Source organism: Elephantulus edwardii, unplaced genomic scaffold (genome assembly GCF_000299155.1).
Source record: "Elephantulus edwardii isolate Elephantulus edwardi_28Jun2011 unplaced genomic scaffold, EleEdw1.0 scaffold00239, whole genome shotgun sequence".
Lineage (NCBI taxonomy): Eukaryota > Metazoa > Chordata > Mammalia > Macroscelidea > Macroscelididae > Elephantulus > Elephantulus edwardii.
This window is the reverse complement of record NW_006399989.1, coordinates 623,450-650,724: the sequence shown is the minus strand read 5'-3', so window position 1 is coordinate 650,724 and position 27,275 is coordinate 623,450. Positions and strand designations below refer to the sequence as shown.

Here is a 27,275-nt window from a genome sequence, read left to right as displayed (position 1 = left end):
ACCAAATCTGAAGGGACAGTGCTAGAGTGAGGTGGCCCAGGGTATTGTTCTAGGTGGGGGGAGCAAGGGAGAGAAAATGGTAGCCATTTTTACATTGTTTTGTATAGTATTTATTGATTCAGGAAGCAAATTCAAAATTCTGAATAAAATTACTTGGAAACTGCCAAAAAAAGAAAAAAAAGAGTGTTAATTGTGGAACCATGGAAGCTGAAGCTGTTAACAATCTCAATCTCCTATCTATCATGAAACTGCTAATTGGCCCAGTGGTGAGAAACTTTGTTTTCTTGACATTGAGCTTCAATCCATATTGGAGACTACGTATTTCAACAAACAGGTGCTGCCTTGAATGTTCTCACTAGTTTATGCCAAAAAATCTGGAGGACAACTACCTGGCCAACTAGAAGAGATTCATATCTACTGGAAGAGATTTATATTTATTCTTATTACAAAAAAAGGGTGCCCCAGCAAAGTTTGGAAATGATTGAACAAAATCAGTAATATCACACACAAGCAAGATAGTGCTTTATCCAAAAAAGAGTGGAACCCGTTTTGGCAGAGAACTGCCAAATGTGGAAACTGGGTTTAGAAAAGATAATAGTTATAGAACAGGGTTCAGGTCTTTTATTCATAGCATTGCTATGAGTTCTGCTCATCTCAACAGCAATCAACAATTGCATGGGAGAAGACTGTGTATCTATTCTCCCATGGAGCAGCCTTGAACTGGGACTGCAGTGCAGCTTCTTGCCACACTAGGCCATCAGTGCTCTCCGTGCTTGATTGTTGTTTATTTCAGTTAAGTTGAGCACGACTCAGAGTGACCCTTTGAACAAAAGACCTGAAGCCTTTCTATTATTATCTTCATTTATCAAAGTTCATAGAGTTTCCAGAGGCATGTTGTTTAGGAAGTGGATGCCACTCCTGCTTCCAAATTAGAAGTACTAAAAGGAAAGAATAGCCCTCAAGATAAGCTTGTCAAAAGTTGAATTTGGTCGTGCATGTTGAGGGTGCTGGGGCTAGATCTAGGGGAAAGATTAATTCCCACTCAGTACTTTGTTGAGATTTGCATTTAAATGGGCCCATAAACCTACATTGAACTTGTAATGAAAGAAAGGCAAGCAGGAAGAAAGAGAGAACAAAAAAGACTGAGCCTCCTTCCAGGACTTGAAGTTAAAGAAACCTGGCAAGTACGACCACTGGCGACCACGTGGATCCATTGGAGTGGAAGAAAAAGAGATGCAGCAATGAAGAGACAGGGTAAGCTTAGGTGTTTTAGCGCTGTCCATCTAGTGTTCACAGATATATAATTAAGCAGAATAGAGTTGCTGGATTGAGGAACAGGGAGTCATGGGGACCTCTGGATTGTTGACTTGGTCTCATGTGGGAGCTAAGGTTGAAAGAAAGAATCAGCTAGTCTGAAATGCAGGGGGAAGTGTGGACTCCTGAGTTTGCAGCTGGTAGCCATTTGGACCTAGTGGTGGATGGCTGGGGATGAGTTGACCAGAACCATATCAGATGAAGAGAAGATGATCCATGCTATGAGCTAGTGTTTATTGCTGCAATCTGATGACTTGCTCTGAACTAGACTTTGCTTGTATCGACAGCAATAGATGTTGGAAGTTTCCAAACTGAAGATTCTTCAGTAGAAGAGACATGCTTGTTCCCTCAGAGTACTGGTTTGATAGGGATGGAAAAATCAGAATTTGACTATCTAAAGTATCCTTTCATGAATATAGTTATTAGTAAGATGATTATAAAAGGAAAGGGAATTCTTCAAATATGAAAGTTAGTGGTTAGAAAAGCCAGAAGGTGTTCTGTGGCATCAGGATTGGAGGAAGATTCATCAACAACATGTGTTATGCTGATGACACAACCTTGCTTGCTGAAACCAAGAAGGGCCTGAAGCATTTGTTGCAGAGTCAAACACTGTAGTCTGCAGTATGGATTAGAGTTCAACATCAAGGATTCAAAGATTACCACTGGGCCAATTGGCAGTACCATGATAGATGGAGAAGAGCTTGAGATTGCTAACAATTTCAGCTTGTTACATTCCACAATCAACACTCTTGGCACCATCAGTCAAGAAATCAAAAGACAAATTGCATTAGGAAAATCTGCTGTCAAGGATCTCTTCAGAGTGCTGAAGAGTAACAATGTCTATCTAGAGACTGAGGTGCACCTGATCCAGGCCACAGTCTTCCCAATTACTTGCTGTGCATCATAGAACTGGACAATGACCAAAGAAGAATTGATGCCTTTGACTTGTCGTGCTGGAGAAGAGTACTGAACAAACCAAGGAGTGCCAAGAGAACAGATATGGCTTAGTGAAGGTGAAAGCAAGATGCTCCTTGGAGGCAAGGATTTTAAGGCTCTGTCTTACATACTTCGGCATGTTTTCAGGAGGGACCAATCCTTCGAGAAGGATATCATGTTTGAAAGGGTGTAGGGACAATGCAGAAGAAAGACTCTGGATGAGATGGATTGACACAGTAACTGGAGTAATGATGTGTCAGAGTAGGTGTGTCAGAGACTGGCTCAAAATAGAGCAGGGTTCAGAGCTTTTGTGCATGGGGTCACTATGAGTAGTAGTCAACTCCATGGTCTATATCAACAACAACTGTGGCTAGACAAGCCAGAGGGTGGTCTGTGGTGTCAACATTCATTGTTCAATATTGTCATCCTAGGCATTGGGTTTGACTTTGCTATATGAATGGGTGAGGGCATTTGAATGGATGTATTGGTTCATTAACAAAGGGATGGGCTAGTCTGGCCATTAAACTGAGTGGATTCACAGCTGATTCAAGAATCCTACCATCAGGAAAGAAGAAGCAAAGAATGTATGTCCTTTGGGACCAAAGATTCCTGCACTACTCAGACCAGAGCTTATAGGAGAAGCAGCCAGGCAGAGAACAGAGAACAGGAGAACTCACATAAGGCAGAGCTGACCTTAGGACTGTTATCTAATGGAACCAGAGCTAGAAGCCTTTGCCCAAGGTTGTTGGAGGAATATGGGGGGTGGGGGAAAGGAGCCATAATTGGCAGGTCTAAATCTTTGACACTAACAGAGGTTGGTTCATTAAGTTGAAAGAAAGTCATCTCCATAACATAAAATTGCAAGGTGAAACAGCAATTAATGATATAGAAGCTGCTGTGAGTTATCCAGAAGACCTAGCTAAGGTAATTGATTTATAAGAAAATATATTTTTAAGGTATAAAAACCAACTTTATGTTGGAAGACCATGCTATTCAGGGCTTTCATAGCAAAAGAAGAAAAGTCGAGTCTGGCCTCAAAGTTTCAAAGGACAGGCTGATACTCTTGTTAGGAGCAAATGCTGCTGGTAACCTCAAATTGAAGCCAATGCTCATTTACCATTCTGAAAATTCTATGGTCCTTAATAATTATGCTAACTCAATTCTGCCTATGTTCTGTAAATGAAGCAACAAATTCTGGAAGGCAATACATCTTTTCACAACATGACTTACTGAATACTTAATACTCAGAAAACGAAATTTCTTTCAAAATATTACTGCTCATTGACAATGAATCTTGGTTTCCCAAGAGCTCTGATGGAACTGTACAATGAGATTAATGTTGATTGTATATCTATTAATATAACACCCATTTTACAAGGAGTGAGAAACTTTTACTTTAAAGTCTTACTATTTGAGAAATAAATTTTGTTAAAACTCCAATCTTTCAAAGGTTAGCTACTGAGCACAAACTGTCTGTACCACTCAAGGACCTTTACAGAGAAATTTTTTGTGAGGAGTCAGTTGATGCAGGAAACTTCATTATTCTTATTTTAAGAAATTGCCACAGCCTCTCCAATCCTCAGCTGCCATCCTGATCACTTAGCATCCATTAACATAAAGCCAAGACCTTATGTGAGGTGGTGGTGGTGGGGAATTACAAGGTTCAGATGATAGTATTTTAAACAACAAAGCATTTTAAATTCATGTATCTAAATTTTTAGACATAATACTGGTGCACATTTAAGAGACTCTAATATAGAGCAATTATTTACTTACTGCTGGTACTATTAATTTTGGATCCACACAAGATGAAATTGTTGACAGTTTCAATCTCTTCTCCATCCATCATGATATTGCCCATCAGTCCAGTGGCTAGGATTGTTTTCATGATGTTGAGATGCAATCCATATTGATGGTTGCAGTCTTTGATATTCTGCAACAAGTGGTTCAAATCCTCTTCACTTTCAGCAAGCAAGGTTGTGTTATCTGCATAACAGGTTACTGATGAGTTTCCTTCCAAACCTGATGACACATTTTTCTTCATAGAGTCTAGCTTTTTAAAATAATTTGCTTAAAATACAGATTAAATAGGTATGGATGGAGAATACAACCCTGACACACTCCCTCCTTAATTTTAAACCATGCAGTGTTCCCCTGCTCTGTTCACACAACAACCTCCTGGTCCAGATATAGGTTTCACATGAGCACAGTGCTCTGAGACTCCCATTCTTTTCAATGTCAGCCACAACTTGTTATAAGCCACACAGTCAAATGCCTTTGCATAGTCAATGGATGTACTGCACTGGAAAAACCTGCAGTTAGGGACCTCTCCAAATTGTTGAGGAGTAAATATGTCAGTTTGAGGACTAAGGTGAATCTAATTCAGGCGATAGTCTTTCTGACCACTTGCTATGCATCTGAGAAATGGACAGTGAATAAGGATAACAGAAGAATAATTGATATCTTTGAGCTGTGGTGTTGGGGAAGAGCACTGAATATCCCACGAACGGCCAAAAGAATAACCAAATATGTCTTGGACAGTATTCTTTGGAGGCAAGAATAATGAGGCTTTGCCTCACATACTTTAGGCATGTTGCTAGGAGGGGCTATTCCTTGAAGAGGTACATGATGCTAGGAAGGATGGAGAGTAGTTGAAGGAGAGGCAGACCTTTGACCAGGTGGATTGCTGCAGTGATTGCTGCACTGGGTTCTTGTATATCAGGAAGTATGAGGATAGCACAGGATAAAACAGGGTTCAGATCTTTTGTTCATAAGGTTGCTATGAGTTGTACTTGACTCTATGGCACCTAACAACAACAACAACAATAGTATAGAGCAAGTATAAATGCTGTATGGACTGGTAAACCAAAAATTTCATGTGACTTGCAGTATTCTCATAATTGGAGTTATTGCAATCCTGAAGGAATGTGGTTTGAGGCCACCAGCTGCTCCACGGAAGAAGGAGGGGCAATCTCCTCTGAAAACCCACTTGAGGATCAGCTATGGGTTGATTTTGACTCTTTGGTAAACAACAACAACACAACATTTACCATTTCAACATTTTAACATAATTTGGAGACATTAATACATTCATTGTGTTACGTAACTATCACCTCTCTTTGTTGCTATATTTCTCCATCATCCTTTCTTTTTCTTGAGTCAATACTCATAGTTTCTATTTCTATAGATTTTCCCATTTAATTTATCTAATTTTAAGATAGTCAAGTGTTCATAGTATTCCTTTATAATCCATGTTGGGGTTTTGTGGCAACAATATTTCTACTTTTATTCTCACTAAATTATGGTGGGGTTTGCATGTTGTTAAGTGCCATTGAATCGTAGGTGACTCATAGAGACCCTATGAACGAAAGACCTGAACATTTGTATAACTTTCATTCTTTCTCCAGGGTCATAGGGTTTCCAGAGACAAGTTATTTTGAAAGTGGATGCCATCCCTGCTTCGAAGTTTGTTTGAATCGGAGAGCTCCACCAAACACTGTTCACCATGTGTGACCATTATCGCTTTTGACACATTGTGTCACAGTGTTCAACATCACAGCAAGAACGAGTTACCTTTGTACAGCAAATGGACAGATCAGTGTTATATGACCTAGAAGAATGTCTGACCAAAAACAATTAAAACCTACCAAATTTAAGAACCAAAGCATGGTTCAAGCTCCATGAGCTCCGTCATTCCAAATTCCTCCATAATCATGCATTCTCATTGGCTCTCACCCCCCAAAATGCCAATCTGGGAGCATTTCGCTGCTTCTTTTTGTTTTTATGTTGTTATTGATTGCTGTCAAGTCGAGGTCGACTCATAGCAAATCTATGAACAAAAGACCTAATGCCTTTCCACAGCTTTTGTTGTTTCTCCAAGTTCATCGAGTTTCCAAAGGCATGTGGTTTAGGAAATGGATGCCACTCCTGCTTCCAAACGTGTTTTGCAACTGAGAGTTCCACCAAACACTGTCCACAATGGGAAACCATTATGGTATTTGATATCCCCATGGCGCAAGGTTCAGCATCATAGCAAACCCATGTTACCTCTTTCACAAAGAGTGATGTGCAAAGGGGAAGAATGTTCCTCCAGATATAACAGATATAATTTATGGTATTCCAAGAAAAAGAAAATGACCAAAGGCAAGTGCTTTCTTAAATACCATTACTCAATTTGCTCTTCTCCATTAAAGAGACTTATGGTGTTCTCTGCTGTTACCTGGTGCTGTTTCCTACAACAGACAGAGATAGTTTGGAGCTGCTGCCATGCTCAACAACCTCCATTCTCTCCACTCCTTAATTCAATCTGACAGCTGAAGTCTTCACTGCCTCCAGGCACTTAAAAAGTCTGTAAAAATAATGCCTGGATGGAAAGATGTTGATTTGGTAAGAAAGGGTAAGTACAGTATGCTCCTATATTGTATTCAAACCCAATAAACTGCCATAGTTGGAGAGCCCAAGTTTCACCACCCTTGCCTCTACGAAGCACCCAGGCTTCACCTGCTAGAGAGAGTAATAACCCACTATCTTTTTTTGCATGTTGTTGTTGTTGTTATGTGCCGTCGAGTCTCTTGTGACTCATAGCGACCCTTTGTACAACAGCACTAAACACTGCTCTATCCTGTGCTAATCGCATTGTCTCTGGCACACCCATCCCGATTACCCCAGTCACTGAATCAATCCACCCCATAGAGGGTCTTCCCCTTCTGCGCCGTCCCTCTACCCTCCCAAGCATGATATCCCTCTCCAAGGACCTGTCCCTCCTTATGCCCAAAGTAAGTCAGACGAAGCCTCAGAATCCTTGCCTCCAAGGAGCAGCCTGGTTTAACCCTCTCTAGGATGAATCTGTTTGTTCTCTTGGCAGTCCAGGGTACCCTCAATACTCTTCTCCAGCACCACAGCTCAAAGGCATCAATTCTCCTTCTATCCTTCTTAGTCATTGTCCAACTCTCTGATGCATAACAAGTGATTGCAAAGACCATAGCCTGTATCAGATGCACCTTAGTCTCCAGAGTGACACCATTGCTCTTCAGTACTTTGGAGAGGTCCCTAACAGCAGACTTTCCCATCGCAATACATTTTTTTATTTCCTGGCTGCTGGTGCCAAGAGTGTTGACCATGGAGCCAAGCAGACTAAAGTTGTTAACAATCTCAATCTCTTCATCATCCATCCTGATGCATAGTGTTTTTGCACAGTTGACCTAATTTTGTCAATTTTTTAACATCTCTTCAAGGATATTATAACTTAATATAATGTCAGATAAAGATAATACAATATAACAGTATAAATATAAATAGATTATAAAAGAGACTATCAGATAAAGAGAATATAATTATTATTCAAAGATAATATAACTTTTGGTCATACTGATTTTTCTCAACCATTTTTCTAGTCCTCATTTCATTTTATTTCTGCCTTTGATCTTCATTATTTCCTTCCTTGGCTTGCTTTTGAATTACTTTGCTTTTATTCTTCTTGTTTCCTAAGGTGGAAAGTTAGGTTACTGGTTAGTGACTCTTTTTTCTTACTATTATAAGCATTTATAGCTACACATTTCTTGGTAAGCACTGTTTAGCTGAAGTCTGTAAGTGAGGTTTTTACCAGATTTCTAAAAATTATCTTATTGTGGTTAAAAAAGTTTACACATATAACAAAATATTTGCCAGTGAACACTTTTTAATATATAATTCAATTAATCAGACATTGATTATACTTTTCTTGTTATTCAACCGTAACTACTATTGTTCCCAAATTATTCCACCACCATGAACAGAAATTCAGTATTCCTATAGAAAACTAGAAATTCATGTTTCTACACAAACTAGGCTCTGATTCATAGCAACTCTATATACAACTGAACAGAACCCTTCTCCGTCTTGCGTCTTGCACCGTCCTCACAATCACTTCTGTGCTCGCATTGTTGCAACCATCTTGCAACAATGTATTAATTAGTGGAACTATACAATATTTGTCCTTTTGACTTGTTTAACTCAGCATGTATTTAAAAACTTTTATTGTAAAAATTCACTGAGGATCTTGTCAAGGTTCATCTGTGTTGTAGCATGAATCAGAACTTCATTTTACTTTATGGTGCAGTAATACTCCATTGTATGTATGTGCTATATTTTGCTTATTTGTTCATATGTTTTGGACATTTAAGTTGTTTTCAATTTTTCCTGCCGTAAACACTGGTACACATCCTAAAAATATTTTGGTATGTTGTGCTTTTCACGCATCTCAATGTATTTTTCCTTGGTGGTTTTTTGGGTGTCCCCCCCCCCCTCGCCTTAGACCTCTTGGTTATTTAGGAGGTTTTTTTACTTCCATATATTTGTGAACTTCCTAAACTTCTTTCTGTTCTTGACTTCTAATTTTACTCCATTATTGTCAGGACACATACTTGGTATGATTTTAATCTTTGCAAATTTATGGCCTAGCATATGATCTATCTTGACAAATGCTTTTGATATACTTCAGAAGAGTATGTGTTCTAATTTTTCTGGGTTTCTGTTTGTGGCCAAAACCTCGCCATTCCTGTGAAATCAGACTTCCAGTGACCATCTAAGAGATGGTAGGATTGTCTCACAGGGTTTCTAAGACTAAATTAAATATTTTTGAAGTAGACTGTCATATGTGCCACCAGGGCTTCTATCTATAGCTATCAGGATGCTATTTGTTAAAAGAAATTAGTCATTGGATATTGCCTGATTTATTACAAATAGCAATGACTTAACATTGTTTAAATACACCATATTTAAATCAATCCCATATACCATAATTCAGATATAATATTATTAGATGCTATTAGGTGTTGTCGAGTACAATTCATAGCAATTCTATGAAAAACAGATCCAAAGCCTGTTTTATTCTGTGCCATCCTCACAATTTCTGATATACTAGAGCCCATTGCTGAAGTCACCATGTCAATGTATCTGGTTGACCCCTCCAAGAATGATGCCCTTCTCATAGCAACATGTCCAAAGTTTACAAGACGAAGCTTTGCTATCCTTGCTGCTAAGGGGTACTTTGGTTGCACCCTCTCCAAGATATCTGCTTAGTCCTTTGGCACTCCATGGGATGTTCAGTACTCCTCTCCAACTGCATTGTTCAAAGGCATGAATTTTGTTCTGTCAAGGTAGATTATTTTTTTAAGCAGATTCTTTATGCTTGGTTCCCTAAGGTTGATTTTTCCATTATATATGTTTAATAACTTCCCCATATATTTCCTGCACAGTACCCATAACCCATGCAATAGCACTGCACAGTTTAAAATCAGGAAAGGTGTGCATCAGTACTGTATCCTTTATCCATATCTATTCAGTCTGTATTGTTGTTGTTATGTATCATCGAGTCGCCTTCGACTCATAGCGACCCTATGTATAAAAGCCCTAAACCCTGCTCTATCCTGTGCCAATCTCACTGTCTCTAACATACCTACCCCTATTACTCCAATCACTGAATCAATCCATCTCATTGAGGGTCTGTCTCTCCTGTGCTGTCCCTCTACCTTCCCAAGCATTACGTCCATTTCCAAGGACTGGTCCCTCTTTGAAACATGTCCAAAGAAATGTCAGATGAAGCTTCAGAATCTTTGCCTCCAAGGAGTATCCTGGTCTTACCCTCTCCAGAATGAACCTGTTTGTTCTCTCAGCAGTCCTTGGTATATTTAATACTCTTTTCCAACACCACAGCTCAAAGTCATCAATTCTCCTTCTATCATCCATAGTCATTGCCAGCTCTCTGATGCACTGCAAGTGATTGCAAAGACCATGGCCTGTATCAGGCACACCTTAGTCTCCAGACTGACATAGTTGTTCTTCAGTACTTTGGAGAGGTCTCTGACAGTAGATGTTCCCAATGCAATTTGCCTTTTAATTTTCTAGCTGGGGGTACCAAGAGTGTTGATTGTGGAGTCAAGGAAACTACAGCTGTTAACAATCTCAATCTCTTCACCATCTATCATGATGCTCCCAATTGGCCAGTGGTGAGAATCTGTTTTCTTGGTGTTGAGCTTCAATCCATATTGAAGGCTGCAGTCCTTGCCTTCTGTAGTATGCTGAACAAATTATTCAAGAAACTTTACTGTATGAAAAACATCAGGATTTGGGGAGGACTCATTAATAATCTGATTACCTACACAATCTTGCTTGCAGAAATTGAAGAAGACTTGAAGCACTTACTAAAGAAGATCAAAGACTACAGTCTTCAATATGGCTCATATTCCAGCATCAAGAAAACAAAAATCCTCACCAGTGGGCCAATAAATAAGAAGCATCACGAAAGATGGAGAAAACAATGAAATTGTCGATGATTTCATTTTACTTGGATTCATAATCAACATATATGGTGACAGCAGTCTAAAAATCAAAGGATGTACTACACTGGAAAAATCTGCTGTCAAGGACCTCTCCAAACTGCTAAAGAGCAAGGATGTCAGTTTAAAGACTCTGATGCACCTGATCCAAGCCATGGTGTTTTCAATTGCTTCCTATGCACCTTAAAGTTGGTTAATGAATAAGGATGACAGAAGAGGCTTTGATGCATTTGAGTTGTGATACTAGAGAAGAACATAGAATACCCTATGAGCTACCAAAAGAACAAATAAATCTGTATTAGAGATGTGAAATCAGGGCGCTCCTTAGAGGCAAGGATGGTGAAATTTTATCTCACTTATTTTGGGCATATTTTCAGGAAGAAGCCTTTAGAGAGAGATAATTTTGAGAAAGGTAGAGGGTCAGTGAAGAAGGGGGAAAATGTATCGCAACAGTGACCACCACAGTGAGCTTGAGCATGATAGAGCTCATGGTGATGGTGCAGGACAGGGTAAGGTTCACATCTGTTGTGGGTCATTATGGATTGTAGTCAACTTACTGGCACCTAATAATAACCAACAGTCCAATACCCAATTATCCCAACCCTCCTCCACCATGACATTTATATTATAAGTAACTGATGGTACTAACTGAAAAGTCTTGGAGCAAGATATGGCAATCTCCCCTTATCTATCTATCTATCTATCTATCTATCTATCTATCTATCTATCATCTCTATCCATCATCTATCTATCCATCTATCTATGACTTAATGGCAAGGAATTGTGCTACAACCACAAAGGTATGCAGTGTAAATTCACCAGCTGCGCTGTAGAAGATGGACAATTTCCTCCCTTGCAAATTACTGCCTCTGAAAATTCACTGGAGGGTCAGCTATGAGTTGATTCCAACTCAACAGTACACAACAACAATCTATCTATACCTCTCCAAAGTGCCTACAAGTGCTTAAGGGGATCCATGTCTAGACCAAAGTGCACTGGAGCCAAGCTATGGTCTTTTCAGTTACTTCCTACATACCTGAAATTTGACAGTGAATAAGAACAATGGAAGAAGGATCAATGCCTTTGAGTTGTAGTGTTAGAGAAGAGTACGGAATATATCTCACGGACTGCCAAAATAACAAGCAAGTCTTTCTTGGAGGAAATGCAACCAGGGTGCTCCTTAGAGGCTAGGACGGTGAAACATACTTTGGTCATGTTGTCAGGAGGATCCAGTTCTTGGCAAAGGACACATCATTTTGGGAAAAGAGGAAGAATAAAAAAAGAAAGGAAGATCTCCAAGATGGATTGACACAGTGACTGTACTAACAAGGGGCTGGAGCATATGTGAGCAGATTGTGAGGGTGGCACAGGATAGGACACGGTATCAGATCTATTGTCATAGGGTTGCTATATGACTCCTAGCTGACTGGATGGCACACAAAAACAACAACAATAACAACAACTATATTCCATTTCCCAGGCTGTTAATAGCCTGGGAGGAGATTGCCTGTCTTTCTCTTGCAGAGCCACCTGTGGATTCAAGCCACCAGAGAGGCTAGGGCAACTATCAGGTGGAATACCACTGAAGAACAATGAGTTTGGTTTTGTTTGTTGTGTTTTTTTGTTTGCTTGTGATGTTGTCATTGATCACTTTCACTGACTTTTCTATTGATCTGTCTTTCCTGACAGATCAGTGAAAAGAGCACCTATTCTCAGACTGGTGTCAAATTCTTTTAGCCTAGACAGTTCTGGGAAAGGATTGGGCTACTTGCATGTAAGATGGCAGGCACTAGTGAAGATTCACAGTTAACTCTTTGGACCTGGTGTCTGCGGCACTGGAAGCCTGGCTTGAATGGTGAGGATGGGATAAAGGTTAGGATCTGGAACAGAACTGGAGTTGTCTGGCCAAGGCTTGGCTGGGCAAGAATAAACAGCCAATCTCTACCTCACCTCAGGCTGGCTCCCACGCTGACATGTAAATTTGAGATTGTGTTTGCACATCGCTGTGCACATTGGTTTCAGGGGCACAACCAAGAGAAGGTGGAGTGGCTGGGGTATGCAGTGGAGGAGTATTTCATTTGCAATGATGAGTTGCTGTGAGCTACCTGGACCTGTGTGAGGGGAGATGTGGGAAAGAGAAGCCTTGCCCTAGGTATCAGGCAAAATCAATATCTTAGGTATGTTTAAAAAAAAAAAAAAACAACCCACTGCCATCGAGCCAAATTCTGACTCATATCTGACCTTCATCTGGTTTCTCAGGCTGAAGATATTAGTAAGAGGAGATGACCCATCTTTTTTCCTGTAGAACATCTGTTGGATGTTTTTAGATGCATAGCAATGCTATGAACAGCTGAACTGAACCCTGACCTATCCTGTGCCATCCTCACAATCTTGGATACCCTCATGGCCATTGTTACAGTCACTCTATCAATCCAACTGGTTTAGGGTCTTTCTCTCCTTCCCTATCCCTCCTACCTTCCTAAGCATGATGTCCCTCTTCAAGGAATAATCTCTCTTAGCAACATGCCCCAAGTATGTGAGACTATCCTGCACCATCCTCACAGTCTTTGATATGCTCCAGCCCCTTGTCACAGTCACTGTGTCAATCCATCTTCTTGGAGATCTTCATCATCTTTGCCTCCAAGGAGCACTTTGGCCGCACCTTCTCCAGGACATATCTTTTTGTTCTTTTGGCAGTCCATAGGGTATTCAGTAGTGTTCTTCTCCAACAACACAATTCAAAGACATCAATTCTTCTGTTATACTTAGTCATTGTCCAGCTCTCAGATGCATTGCAAAGTACCAAAAAGACTACGGCCTGAATCAGATGCACCTTAGTCCTCAAACTGACATCACTATTCCTCAATGATTGGAGAGATCCCTGACTACAGACTTTCCAGTGCAACACATCTCCTGACTGCTAGTACCAAGTGTATTGTGTGTGAATCCAAGTAAGATGAAGTCTTTGATAGTCTCAGCCTTTCCTCCACCTATCATGATTTTTACTATTGGTTCAGTGGCTACGATTTTTGTTTTCATGATGTTGAGATGCAATCCATATTGATGGCTGCAGTCTTTGATCTTCTGCAGCAAGTGATTCAAGACCTCCTTACTTTCAGCAAGCAAGGTGGTGTCATCTGCGTAACAAAGGTTATTGATAAGTCTTCTCCAATCCTGATGACACATTCTTCTTCATAGAGTCCAGCTTCTTGAATAGTCTTCTCAGAATACAGATTAAATAGGTATACAAGAAAAGATGCAACCCTGGCACATACCTCTCCTAATTTTAAACCATACAATGGTCTCTTGCTCTGTTTGCACAACTGCCTCTTGGTCTAGATGGATATGAATGTCTAATCTTTCACCCAGGGATGCTTCTTCTTGTCTGAGAATTATGGGGGTTGGGTGGGGAGGAGATCCAGCAGAGGACCTGTTGCATAGATAGTATGGGTTTTACAAAATCCTTCATTTGTTCTTTAGCTTTGGAAGTGATATTAAGCAAAATTATTTTCCCACAAATTTATTATCTAGTGGAGCAGAGTGATGGGTATTCTGATAAAGAGAAGCTCAAGATGACAGTTGTTGTGTGCTGTAGAGTCAGAACCAACCAATAGCTGACCCTCCAGCAGGTTTTTTGGGGCAGTAAATCACACATGAGGAGATTGCCCAGCCTTTTCCCTCAGAGCAGCTGGCAGATCTGAACTGAGAGCTTTTGGGATTGCAGCACAGCTTCTTACCACGAGTACATAAATCAAGAAGCAGTTATCCAAACAGAATAAGGGAACACTGCATGGTTTAAAATCAGGAAAGGTATACACATTGATTGTTTCCTTTCTCCACACCTATTCATTCTATATACTGAGCAAATAATTTGAGAAGAAAGACTATATGAAGAATTAGAATTTGTAAAAAGATTCATAAACAAGCTATAATATGTGGATGACACAACCTAGCTTGCAGAAAATCAAGAAGACTTGAAGCACTTACTGAAAATCAAAGACTACAGCCTTCAATGTAGATTACAGCTCAACATCAAGAAAACAAAAAATTCTCACCACTGGATCAACAGGTAACATAATAAAAGATAAGAAAACATTGACATTGTCAACGGTTTCATTTTACTTGAATCCATGATCAACACCCATGGTACCAGCAGTCAAGAAATCAAAAGATGTGTTGCATTGGGAAAATCTGCTGTCAGGTAGCTCTTTAGAATACTACAGAATAGGATATTAGTTTAAAGTCTAATGTGCACCTGATCATAGTATTTTAAATTGCTTCCTATTCATCTGGAAGGTGAATAATGAATAAGGAGGACCTCTCCAAAGTACTGAAGAGCAATGGTGTCTCTCTGGAGACTAAGGTGCGTCTGATACAAGCTTTGGTCTTCCCAATCACTTGTTATGCATCAGAGAGTTGGACAATGACCAAGGAGGATAGAAGGAGAATTGATGCCTTTGAGCTGTGGTGCTGGAGAAGAGTATTGAGAATACCATGGACTGCTAGGAAAACAAACAGATTTGTCCTGGAAAGGGTTAAACCGGGTGGCTCCTTGGAGGCAAGGATTCTGAGGCTCCGTCTAACATACTTTGGACATGTTGTGAGGAGAGACCGGTCCTTGGAGAAGGACATCATGCTTGGGGGGGTGGAGGGACAGCGCAGGAGAGGAAGGCCCTCTATGAGGTGGATTGACTCAGTGACTGGGATAATTGGGACGGGAGTGTCAGAGACAGTGTGATTGGCACAGGACAGAGCGAAGTTTAGGGCTGGCGACTCGACGGCACATAACAACAACAACAACAACAAAGAAGAATCAATGTCTTTGAACTGTGGTGATGGTGAAAAGTATTGAATATTCCAGGGACTGCTAAGAGAATAAGAAAATCCATTTCAGGGGAACTAGAGGCAAAGATGGCAAAACTTCATCCCATTTACTTTGAGCATGTTGTCAGAAGGGGCCAGTCCTTAGAAAAAGATATCATGCTGGGAAAGGTGAAGGGTCAGCTTAAAAGAGGAAGGCCCATAAGAAGATGGACTGATACAGTGACTGTATCAATGGGCTTGAGAGTGTTGGAGATCATGATGATGGTACAGGAAGAGGGCAAGGTTTGCTCTTTGTTCACAGGATTGTTATGAGTAGTGGTTGACTTGATGGCACCTAAGAACAACAAAAAGTACTGCTAGACAGAGAGCAGTCTGTTTTGGAAACAAATTTGGGGGATATTAGAATAGAGTGATGGAGTTCCCTAGGTGGTGCAAATGGTTATCAAACAGTTGACTACTAGGTCGCCAGTTTGAACCCATCCAGAGGGGCCTAGGAAGATAGTCCTGGCAATCTGTTTCCAGAAGATCACAGCCCTTGAAAACTCGGTGGAGCAGTTTTATGCACTCATGACATACATTGAATTAGGTTGACAGCAACATACAATAAGAGGATAGAGTGGTAGGGAAAGCCAAGGGCATGAATGATCTTTGTCAGGCAGAGGATATAGAGTGACCTCTTACCTACACCACTGGTCTGTGGCCTCCTGTATCAATGAGTTAATTGTTGTGAAGGGTCTATACCCTCCAGAAACTTCAGTCCTTGAATGATGATCTCTCTTATGGCAGTCATTATTTTGGACCTTCATGGATGGCACTATTGGCCACATCTTACAGATGATAAAAATGAAGATCAGAAAGAGTAAGCTGCTCATAGTCACATTGGAGACTGGAGAAAACAGGTCCTGTGAATGAGAGTGAACATGAAACTAGAGTCTGGGAGTTGTGTGATAGAAGGTTTGGTAGGATGTGTGAATATAAGAAATTAAGTATTAATAATTAGTATTTATTTTTTTAAACAAAACAACAAACCCACAGCATAACCTGTGTTAAGATTGAAAATGCAGAACACTTCAGTGAATAAAAGGCTCACTAACCAACCAAGTTGGACTCACGAAGCAAATATTGAGGAATAGTAGACAAGGGGGATAAGATTGGGCCCTATTTTTCTTACTCAGCTGACTTGGGGCTAGATGAAGTTGAGGATTTCCTTGGAGAACGCATGACCAATAAATTTGGTCCAGTTATGGAAGATGATAGTCTGCCCCAGGTAAGGTTGTTGGGAATACAATTAACATCTCCCTACCTATGCCCTTTTCTCTCCCTAATGTTTTGGCCCACACTTCTGAGTCCTGCATAGAAGTCTTCTATGGCTCTCTATTGCCAGAGGAAAAGGTATTCTTCCTAAACCTTTCCAAATCTGCCCCTTTCATCCTTTCCTAATCTCCAAAGTAGATTAAGCCAGATATATTTCTATCTCATGCTCTGGCTTCCATCTTTCCTCCCCCCTTTACTGATATGGCTTTCTTTTTTCTCTCTTCTTTCAAAGTCATGTTCTTAGGCCTTCACCTGAGCCCTTCATATATGGTTGCTTTACAGATTAACTCCTTGCAGATGGAAAAGTTATCTTTTGGAAAATCCAATGCTCTTCCTATTCTTCATATAAATGAGCTGGTTATACAGTAGGTTCTTTGAAAAATGCAAGTTGGTTGTTTCCCTAGTAGGTAAGCCAGCAACTGCAGATCTTGTTTCATCACTTTCAGAGGCATGCATGATGGTACCACTCTGAGGAGATGGATTCCCATATCACCCAAAGAAAGTACAGGATCACAGGCCCTGCATTTACAACAGAGAGACCGATGAGGATGAGGATGATGCAGACAGCATGGAGGAGGATGAAGGTGAAGGGATGTCCTTTAGGGAGAATGCAAGAGTTTTCAATTTTCTGAGAGATAGCTGGTTTCACAGAGAAAAGATGAAGGGTTGGTAATGATGGTAGTATTATCCACAGAGGGCAGGGTACTTCCCAAGGCCACACATCAATTCTAGCAAAGTTAGAAGCAGTGCCTGGGTCTAAAATCACTATGGCTGGATGATGTTATATTTAGCTCTGTTTTGTATTTCTCTTTCCGGTCACAACTATGAATGATGGAGTAGCTACAGATGTGATCTGTCCCCATCCTAAATCCTCTGACCCAGATTCCCAGACTATTAAGGAAGAGGATATAGTAGGCGATGGCTGGACCATTGTTCAGAGAAAGAAATAACTGAAGATGGAAATGATTTAGGCTCTTGTTCGCTAGTTGTTTTGAGACTTGTCTTTAAAAAAAAAGATTGTAGACTTCTTCACTGGTTATCCCAACCCCACAGCTTTTCCCCATCTCCTGCTCCATTCCCTTCACAGGAAGAAAAGTCCTTGTGTGCTGAGATGGTGAGAACAAGTCCACTCACTACCCCCTCTCCCCACCCAACATTTATTTGCTACCTGAGTGATGAGGCCATGTTTCTTAGCACTGCCAGTATCTGTTGGGTTCAGTCACTATGAAAGAGAGATGAGTGAGTGTGGATAGAGGAGCAGCTAGACATGGTTGACTAGGAAGGTAGATATGTGAAGGAAGTGGACAAGCAAGAGAACCAGTACTCAGTGAGATGAACACAAATGATTGTATAGGTATGTGTCACTTAATGTCCATTTGGACAAGGTCTGACTACATATGCTTCTGAGGTCCCATAGGTTTTTCTTTTTTTAAATGGAAAGCAGCTCCTCTTGCAGCATAGGACCATGAATGAGTAGGATACAGGCAGGTGAGGCAGAACATGGCTCTAGGCACGGACTCTCAGGCATTGATTGTCTGGCAGGCTGCTCTGATGGGCAGAACAGCAGGTGGAGTTGAGTGTTCTCTGCTTCCTTTATTTCCATTTATTTCACTCCTGCCACACAATTCTTTCAGCCTCTGCCAGCAGCAGCAACGATGATTGCTAAAAGTGGATTTTGATATATTTGTACAATATCCAATTCATTAGCATATTTCACAGAATGTATAATGGACATTAAGTGAGACATACTTTTTATTATGGTATCCCCTGCCTAGAACTTGAAGCCTCCCAGAAATACTCCCTTTCTCTATCCCAGCCTCTGGTCCTGGATTCTTTCAGAAATTCTAAAACTTTGGCCAGGTGATGAGCTTATGAGAGTTGGGATTTCCAACTCATCTCATACTATTCATACCATCCCAATTAAGTTTAGGGATGAGGCTTAAGAGCTCAGGAAATGCGTTAATATTTAGTGTATGACTTGACCAATAAGTAGATTTGGTAGCCTATTAGAGGCTGAGATTTAGAGCTCAGCAAGGAAACAGTTTGGTGCTTTGGACAAACAGACAAAAAGAGCATAAAAGGACTCTGGTACTTTCTGTAAATCTGAAATAAAGTGTATTTTTCTTTAAAAACAAAACAAAGAGTATCCCTTTGTTCTTCCCACCCTCTCTCCAATCCCCTGTCCTGCCCAGTGGCCCTGCCATGGGTCTAGATGATAAAATACTGGGTAGACTTAGGGCTGGGTCCAGGCTATAAGCCATGAGAGAGGCATAGGAGAAGTCCAGTCATCATCCACACTGAGGCATACATGTGAAGATGCTGGCCATGGGTCAGTGGCAGAGCTGGAACTTGAATACATGTCTCTTGCCTCCAGTGCATTGAGGAGAACTGGGTGGGGACAGGATATGTAGGATTTTTTTAGGGGGCTGGAGGTCACATAATGACCTAATTCAGCCTGGTCTAGCAACAGTTCTTCTGATGGAGGAAGATTAAAAATAGTAAAATCACTGTAGGAATGTTTTTTAAGCCTATATTTTGTGAAAAGATGAATTAAAAAAAAAATCCAAAGCCCAGCATTCGGGATTGAAAGTGCCTGTGATGGGAATTCAAGTATTAAGTTGGAAGGAAGGGGATTGAAGTCTCTAGTTGGATATGAACAACTAGTGTATAGAGGGCTTTGAGTAACCCCTAACTCCTCTAGGTCTTATTTTGGGTCTGAGGCACTTTGAGCGAGTTCATCAGTGCCCTCTAAAGTTGCCACTTGTGCCTTCTCCATTTCCCTGTCCTTGGAAAGCATGGACCCTGGGCAGAATGTGTCCCCACGGCCCGCCCTCCCAAGCACAGCCATCCAACGTCTTTGCAGTTCCTCTGTCTCAGGGCTGAAGTACCAGCTCAGGTGGCTCTGAGTTATCTTGAAGACGTGACGTCTGTCAGGCCGCTCCCCTGCTTCAGGAGGTCCCACCTCAAAACCAATGAGGGGCAGGCTGCGCTGGGCTTTCACATCCTAGGGAGCAGGAACAGCTTGAATCACTTTGGGTCTTCCTCTCTGATGTTTTCTCCTCCCTTTTCCTTACTCTAATCAAGAATCTGCTGAGGGTATACCATAATAGGAAAATGTCTGAACTGTTGTTGTCAGGTGCCATCAAGTTGACTATGACTCATAGAGACCCTATGGACAATGAATCTGAACCATGCTCTGTCCCACACCTGAACTAGTTTGCTTTAAATATCCTTTTATTCCCACCTCAAAAACAGCTTAACATGCATGGAATAATTTTCAGATATTTGTCTAAGCTATTACTCCATCTACATGTGCTTCCCCACTCAAATTTGACCTAGCCCAGTCCTCTCAATTTACTCCAACTTACCCTGCATACCCTGACCCACAATCACCCATTGTCTCTACATAGTCTTTGTCTTATGAGGGTGAGGATCAAGGAGAGATCGCATGGAGGACTACAGTGAGAGGGAGACAGCCTAGCTTTGCTAAAAAGACCCAAGGTTTGGAATAGGATTCACACCTGAGGGGCTCCATAGATGTACAGCACCAAGGGTTCATTCTCAGGAACCACGAACCATGCTTTATGCCAGCCTTTCCCTCCCTTCTCCATGTAGTGCAGGAAACTGCAGATAATGCTGTTCTCTGCAGCCACTGAAGCCTGTTTCTGTGGCCAGAGGCCAAAGACATGAAGAGTAATCAATGTTTCTGGAAACTGAACTTGTTTCCTCTTGGCTTCAATAACCCCTCAGTAGAGATATTGCTATTTCTGTCTCAGATGAGAACATTGAAGCTCAGATGGCAGGAGTGATTTGCCCAGGTCACCCAGTGATTTGGGGAGTCAGGATTCAAAGCTAGGCTTCCTGCTGCCTCTAATTACTGGTGGATGTGGTATAGAGATCTCATCTAAATATATAATTAGGCATTCTCCAGTCAATCCATTTATTCCTGAGGTCATTTACACATTTATACCTCACCTTCTTTTGTCATCCTTGTTCACATATTCTTTCTCTACATGTAAAGTGATGTGTAGCTTATGAAGGTAGGCGTAGAATCCTAGCTTTAGATGAAAATTTGTTATCAATTTAGGAGATTATTGTGAGGATGAAATGGATTACTACATGAAAAGAATTTTGAATAGTACCTGGCACAAAGTAAATACTCTTTAAGTGTTAAATATCTCTATTTGGTAAAAAATAATAAAAACCATGCATTTGTGTATATTCACAAGCAACTAGAAAAATGGGGATAATATTGGCAATCTGACTAGAAGGAATATGTTTTATTTATACTCATTTTCTTCAGTGTACACATCCTAATATCCTACTGAGTAATAATAAAAGGTAATTTGTTAATTTACATTCCAACTCTACCTCTTAGGCAAATAACTTCCCTGGGCTTCAGTTTCCATATGTGTAAAATAGGATAGTAATACAATTGGTAGATTAGTTACTGTGAAGATTAAACATAATATACTTAGGTAAAAATTACTGTCATTCACACACACTTGTACTCATCCATTCCCATCACTGGGTCACTTGTTCAACAGATGTACATGCTACCCCAAGTGTTCTGGGATGCCCAAACCTCCTCAGTTACATTGGGTGGGAAGCTGAAGTCCATGTGTTTGGTATGTAGGGGTTAGATGAAGGCCAGGATCTTACCTCCAGGATGGACCTCCGACGCTGAGGTATATGCTGGCTACAGGCTGGGTTACTCCCAGGCACCCCATGCAAGGCCACATAGCAGTCGGTGCACACGCGGTTCGAGCGGTTGTTGTCATAGATGAGGCGAGCCCGGAAATCAGAGCATTTCCCACAAACCACCTGGGTGGCAGGTGGGCAAAAGCCTAATTTGGGCAAGCTTTCCCCTTTATTGTATCCTCCCATAGTGAACTTGCAGCCTATCCTCACTTGGAGGGTGCCACTAAGAAGTGGGCTTTTGAACTGCCAGCCTGCCCCCTCCCCAATTCTGCCCCTATTTCCCAACACTCACATGCCCACAGGCCTTGCAGTGATGCCTGCGTTTGGTGATGGAATTAAAGGGCTCTTGGCAGCGCATGCACATGGTGACTTCCTTTTCACGGATGGGCGTAGGTGCCCGCTTTCCAAGGTCCACATTCTGGGAGAAGGTAAGAGATGACTGTACTCCTGCTCAGTCTAACCAAGCTTTTACCCTCTTCCAAGGCATGTTCAGGAAACCTGCCTCTACCTCATTGTTCAACTGAAAAGAAATAATTTCTACTCTGAGCTTTGATTTTCCCAGCGATTTCTCTGTAGCCCTACCAATAGAAAGCTGCACTTCTGGAGTTATGTATTCATTGTCTCTGTGAAGAGCAGAGGAGCATTTCAAAGTAAGAGGTAACTTACGAGGCCTTAAAGGGGCCTCAAAGCAGGATAAGGGGGAAGAGATTCTTACTGGAGACTTGGGGGAGACGTCTTCATCTTCCCTGTTTGTTGAGTTTAACAGTTTAAATGTCTCCAGAGTCTGTTCATGCTTCAGGAGAGTGGAGTTGATGGCCTGGGGAGAGGTAAGAAATGACAGAGCAGATGAGACTCCCAACCAACTCCATTTCCACCCTCATATACCCTGGCCTAGAATATAAAAATGTTGACTTTAGATCTAGATATGCTCCTGCTTGGTATATATATATATATATATCTTTGCATAAGCCCCTTCCCAAATACAGGTCTCGATTTTTATATTTGTGAAATGAGAGAGGAGAGTAATGGCAAACAAAGCTCAGAAGGGCACTGCCTTGGTTTAAGGTTTTACAGAGTTTGATTCAGTGGGATTAAACCCTCAAAAGAACCAGCTTTCTTTGGGCCTCAGTTTACTTATCTATAAAAGAGGCATGGTAAAGTTTGTATGAAGGTAAATGTCCAAGCCCATTTTAGTGAGATGTGAGTTTTGAGAGACAGTCCACCAACCCCTAGGAGACCTGTTAATACTCTTACAGTCCCCTACCACAAAGTCTTCTTAGATGTTACCTGGACCCAATCTTTCTTCTCTTCCTCGGTCCTTAGGGTGGGGGCAGAGAGGAAAAAGAGACGTTATATTAGGCAGGACAATAAAAAGCAGTCGGTGTGGTGGGTATTTTGAAGATAGACGGACCTGAATTTGACCCTTTTGTTCTTTCACTTAAGATCTTGGGCAGGTCACTTAACCTGAAGTAATTGTTGTGTACCATCAAGTCAGAACTGACCCATAGCTAGCCTTTCAGCAGGTTTTCAGAGGCAGTGGAGAAGACTGCCCATCCCTCTCCTGTGGAGTATCTGGTGGATTTGATCTGTGTGCCTTTAGGATTGTAGCACAGCTTATTATCACTAGGCCACCAGAGCTCCCTACTAATTCAGTAGTTACTAATACCTTTCAGACCCTTTGCTAAAAACTTGGGCCTCAGAGATGATCTTGCCCTTAAGGAGCTTATAGTGTACTGGGGGACAGATGTGTAATAAACTATAGCATAATATTAACACCTGTAGAATCTAAGTGAGTTTATAGATGTTTATTGTACAATTTTTTAAACTTTGATGTATGTTAGAACATCTTCATACAAAACTTGAAAAAATATATAAATTTGTGTACTTTGTGTATGTTTATGTACCTATTCATAGAGAAAAGGCCTGAAAGGGTTTTATTGTCTCACAAATACTGGTTATCTCTTGAGTGGTAAAGTTCTGAGGGGATTTCACATTATTTTTACTATATTGTTTTGTTTCTTTTTTAAAAAAATACATCATTTATTCTGTAATAGTTACAAGAGTAATAAATATATTTTTCTACTTTGATTTATGTTCCAATCATTATAAAAAGTATCATCAGCTTGGAGAAAATAGAAATTCTACAGAAAATTAAAGGACATATTGCGATGGGAAAGTCTGCTGTTAGGGACCTCTCCAAAGTACTGAAGAACAATGGTGTCACTCTGGAGACTAAGATGCATCTGCTACAGGCCATGGTCTTTTCAATCACTTGTTATGCGTCAGAGAGTTGGACAATGACCAAGGAGGATAGAAGGAGAATTGATGCCTTTGAGCTGTGGTGCTGGAGAAGAGTATTGAGGGTACCATGGACTGCTAAGAAAACAAACAGGTTCATCCTGGAGAGAGTTAAACTGGACTGCTTCTTGGAGGCAAGGATTCTGAGGCCTCGTCTGACATACTTTGGACATGTTGTAAGGAGGGACCGGTCCTTGGAGAAGGGACATCATGCTTGGGAGGGTAGAGGGACAGCACAGGAGCAGAAGACCCTCTATGAGGTGGATTCATTCAGTGACTGGAGTAATTGGGGTGGGTGTGTTGGAGACAGTGTGATTGGCACACGACAGAGCAGGGTTTAGAGCTGTTGTACATAGGGTCGCTATGAGTCACTAGCAACTCGACGGCACGTAACAACAACAGAAAACTTATTTCCTCATGTCTCCTCCTTTGTTCATTCTTACACCTGACTGATATTCAGTCAAATGAAAACGATTAGTCACAGCTGGTTTTTTCTGTGAACTAAAAGAATGATGGGCATTCTTATCCACTATCAAATCCACAAGAGGCTTTGAAGGAGAAATAGGAACCCTATCCTCTCATGTAATTTATAACCTGGGACAACTTGAAAGAAGGTCAGCTATAAGTTACTTCCAACTCCATACCAATATTTTGAGTCGGTGAGTTTGTTGTAATAGATTATAAAGATGAATAGGCATCCTTACATCTATTCATTACTGGTGCCTTTCTCTTTTTTCTTTAAAAAAATCTGTATTAAGAGATGCTTTTAATTTTACGGTGATATATACTGAAGTATCAAGGAGTGGATTAGCAAAAGACATATTAAAGTATATATGATAAGATGTTAATAATTGTTGACTTTTACATTTTGTTATTAATCCGAGTGTACACTGTTCACATTAAAATCACCCAAATTCAGGTTATACTGAAGACCAATTAAGTCAGAATCTCTGGAGGTGGATCTCAGGCATCAATATGATTGTAAAGTTTCCCAGCTGATTCCAGTGTGTGTTGACATCAAGTAGTTTAAGAGGTAAACATATTAGTGCTTGCTGTACTATTTTTATTTTTCTGGATATTTAAAATTTTTCATTTAAAAAATGTGGGCTATAGACTTAATAGAAACAAGATATCAATACCACCCAAAGTTATTTACAGATAAAATGCAATTCTCAAGATTCAATTTATGTACTTTTTAGAAATGGAAAAAAAACCCTAATCCTCAACTTAGGTGGGAAGTTAAGAGACCCTAAAGAGCCAAACCCATTTTGAGAAAGAAAGTACCTTGACTTCAAATTGTACTACACAGCCACAGTAATCAAAACAACTTGGCATTGCTTTAATGATAGACACAGAACAATGGAATATAATTGAAAATCAGTAATTAAATCTAAACATCTATAGTCAATTGATTTTTACAGGGGTGCTAAATTTATCCAACAGAGAAAGAACAGTATCTTTAACAAATGTGCTGGCAAAACAAGATATATGTAAAAACTAGTTCAAATGTTGAATAGGAACCTAAACTACTGTGTAAAGCTTCACTGAGAACAAAAATTATTATTTTTTAAAAAAATAAAAGGCAGTAAAAGCAACTGTTTAGCAAACCCTCAATGCCTTCCCTCTGGAGGAAATCCAACACTACTCAGTGAGTCTGTCTGGGCCCAGGTTCCCTCAGCAGCACCTCCTCTTTCTCATTTCAGTGAATGTGTCCCCAACATGTGGTTTCTCTGTCAAATTCCCTTGAGATTTACTTGAACCTTGCACCTGCTCTCTCTCCAAAAATACCTGCCATCTGTTTCATATTCACTTTCCTCACTGCAGGTCTCCATGATGTTCTCAGTCTCCCTGAGCTTCAAGGCCTAACTCATAGTTTGCTTACTTCACGGGAATAGTCTCTAGCCCATACTTATTTCCCTTTCTGGATTCTGCACATTCCCAACAGAATTCTGCCTTTCATTTCCCAATTTCTACTAGCCTGTCAAGAGCAGATCACCTACAGATGGCTCTGACATTGATCTCATACCCTATTACTTGGTCTTTCATAAAGTAGCATGTGCAGTGGTTAGAAGCACGATTGGCTTTAGGGACAGAAAGTCTGAACTTTAATCCCAGAACCTTTCTAGTTGGGGGACCTGGGGAAAGATGTTTAATTGATTTGCATCTAAGTTTTCACTTAACAAATGTGGACAATATTGAGAAGAATGAGTATCCCAAAACACTTAATTGTGCTCATGCGAAACTTATACATAGACCAAGAAGCAACTGTCCAAACAGAAAATGGAATGCTATTCCATACCTATTCAGTCAGTATGCTGAGCAAATAATTTGAGAAGCTGGACTCTATAAAGAAGGATTGGAGAAAGACTCCTCAACAACCTGGATTATGCAGATGACACAACCTTGCTTGCAGAGAGTGAGGAAGACTTGACGCACTTGCTGAAGAAGATCAAAGCCTTCAATATGGGTTACACCTCAGCATCAAGAAAACAAAATCTTCACCACCAGATCAATAGACAACATCATGAAAGATGGAGAAGAAAGAGAAATTGTCCCTACAACCAGGAGAAGATAAAATAGATGAATGGGACCTTCTAAGAATCAAATCCCTATGCACATCCAAAAACTTCTCCAACAGGGTAAAAAGGGAAGCCACAGACTGGTAAAAAGTATTTGGTAGTGACTGGAAAAAGTATTTGGTAATGACATGTCAGATAAGGGACTTATATCTGGAATTTATAAAGTACCTGAGCACCACAACAAGATACAGGTAAATAATCCAATAGAAAAATGGGCACAGGATATGAACAGACATTTCACCAAAGATTTCAGATGGCTAACAAGCACATGAAGAAATGTTCAAAATTCCTAGCTCTAAGAGAGATGCAAGTAAAAACAACTATGAGATATCATCTCACTCCAGTAAGAATAGCAAAATTTAACAGAACAGCAAGCAATAAATGCTGGTGAGGTTGTGGAGAAAGTGGAACCCTTATTCACTGTTGGTAGAAGTGTAAAATGGTGCAACCAATGTGGTATGGCACTTTCTCAAAAAGTTGCAAATAGAGATACCAGATGACCCAACAATTCCACTACTGGGAATATACCCTAAAGAGACCATAACTGACATCCAAGCAGATATATGCACAACCATGTTTATCACAGCTTTGTTCACAATAGCAAGGAGTTGGAAACAACCTAAGTGCCCATCAACACACGAATGGATAGAGAAGCTGTGGTATATTCACACAATGGAATACTATGTTGCATTGAAAAACAAGGAACTCATGCAATATTATTAAAAATGGGTGACTCTGGAGGACATTATGCTGAGTGAAGTGTCTCAATAAATACTGCATGGTGCCACTGTTGTAAAACAGGACTGACCTTGGGGTTGGGGAGAGACTGAGAAAGATGGGTTCAATAATGTATACTGCATTAAAACAGATGAGGGAGAAAACTGTTTAAAAGGGATATATGATTAGGTATTTTTGTCATGACAGGAGTCTAGAGCAAAGGCTACATGGTGGAGTGGACCTAGGGGAGGGTTTGTAAAACAATGAAAGAATTTGT

The 27,275-nt window shown here is 40.6% G+C and overlaps 2 protein-coding genes and 1 pseudogene across 2 annotated transcripts in view; 2 read left to right on the top strand and 1 right to left on the bottom strand.

Moving 5' to 3' along the window:
- Window positions 1-12,302, top strand: part of LOC102875619 — a 13,847-nt pseudogene extending 1,545 nt beyond the window's left edge.
- A 42-nt stretch (window positions 12,303-12,344) lies between these two features.
- On the top strand, window positions 12,345-17,653 carry TSR2 (TSR2, 20S rRNA accumulation, homolog (S. cerevisiae)). Its single transcript, XM_006903756.1, is given in 6 exon segments — window positions 12,345-12,437; window positions 12,588-12,650; window positions 16,564-16,656; window positions 17,111-17,216; window positions 17,219-17,285; window positions 17,518-17,653. Coding segments are annotated over 6 exon segments (558 nt in total).
- Window positions 17,654-19,026: 1,373 nt separating this feature from the next.
- Window positions 19,027-27,275, bottom strand: part of FGD1 (FYVE, RhoGEF and PH domain containing 1) — a 93,032-nt gene continuing 84,783 nt past the window's right edge. The window contains 7 exon segments of the mRNA XM_006898882.1: window positions 19,027-19,424; window positions 19,426-19,707; window positions 20,225-20,368; window positions 21,366-21,527; window positions 21,697-21,822; window positions 22,120-22,221; window positions 22,692-22,722. Of these exon segments, the coding sequence (XP_006898944.1) occupies window positions 19,401-19,424; window positions 19,426-19,707; window positions 20,225-20,368; window positions 21,366-21,527; window positions 21,697-21,822; window positions 22,120-22,221; window positions 22,692-22,722 (871 nt within the window). The 3' untranslated portion in view covers window positions 19,027-19,400.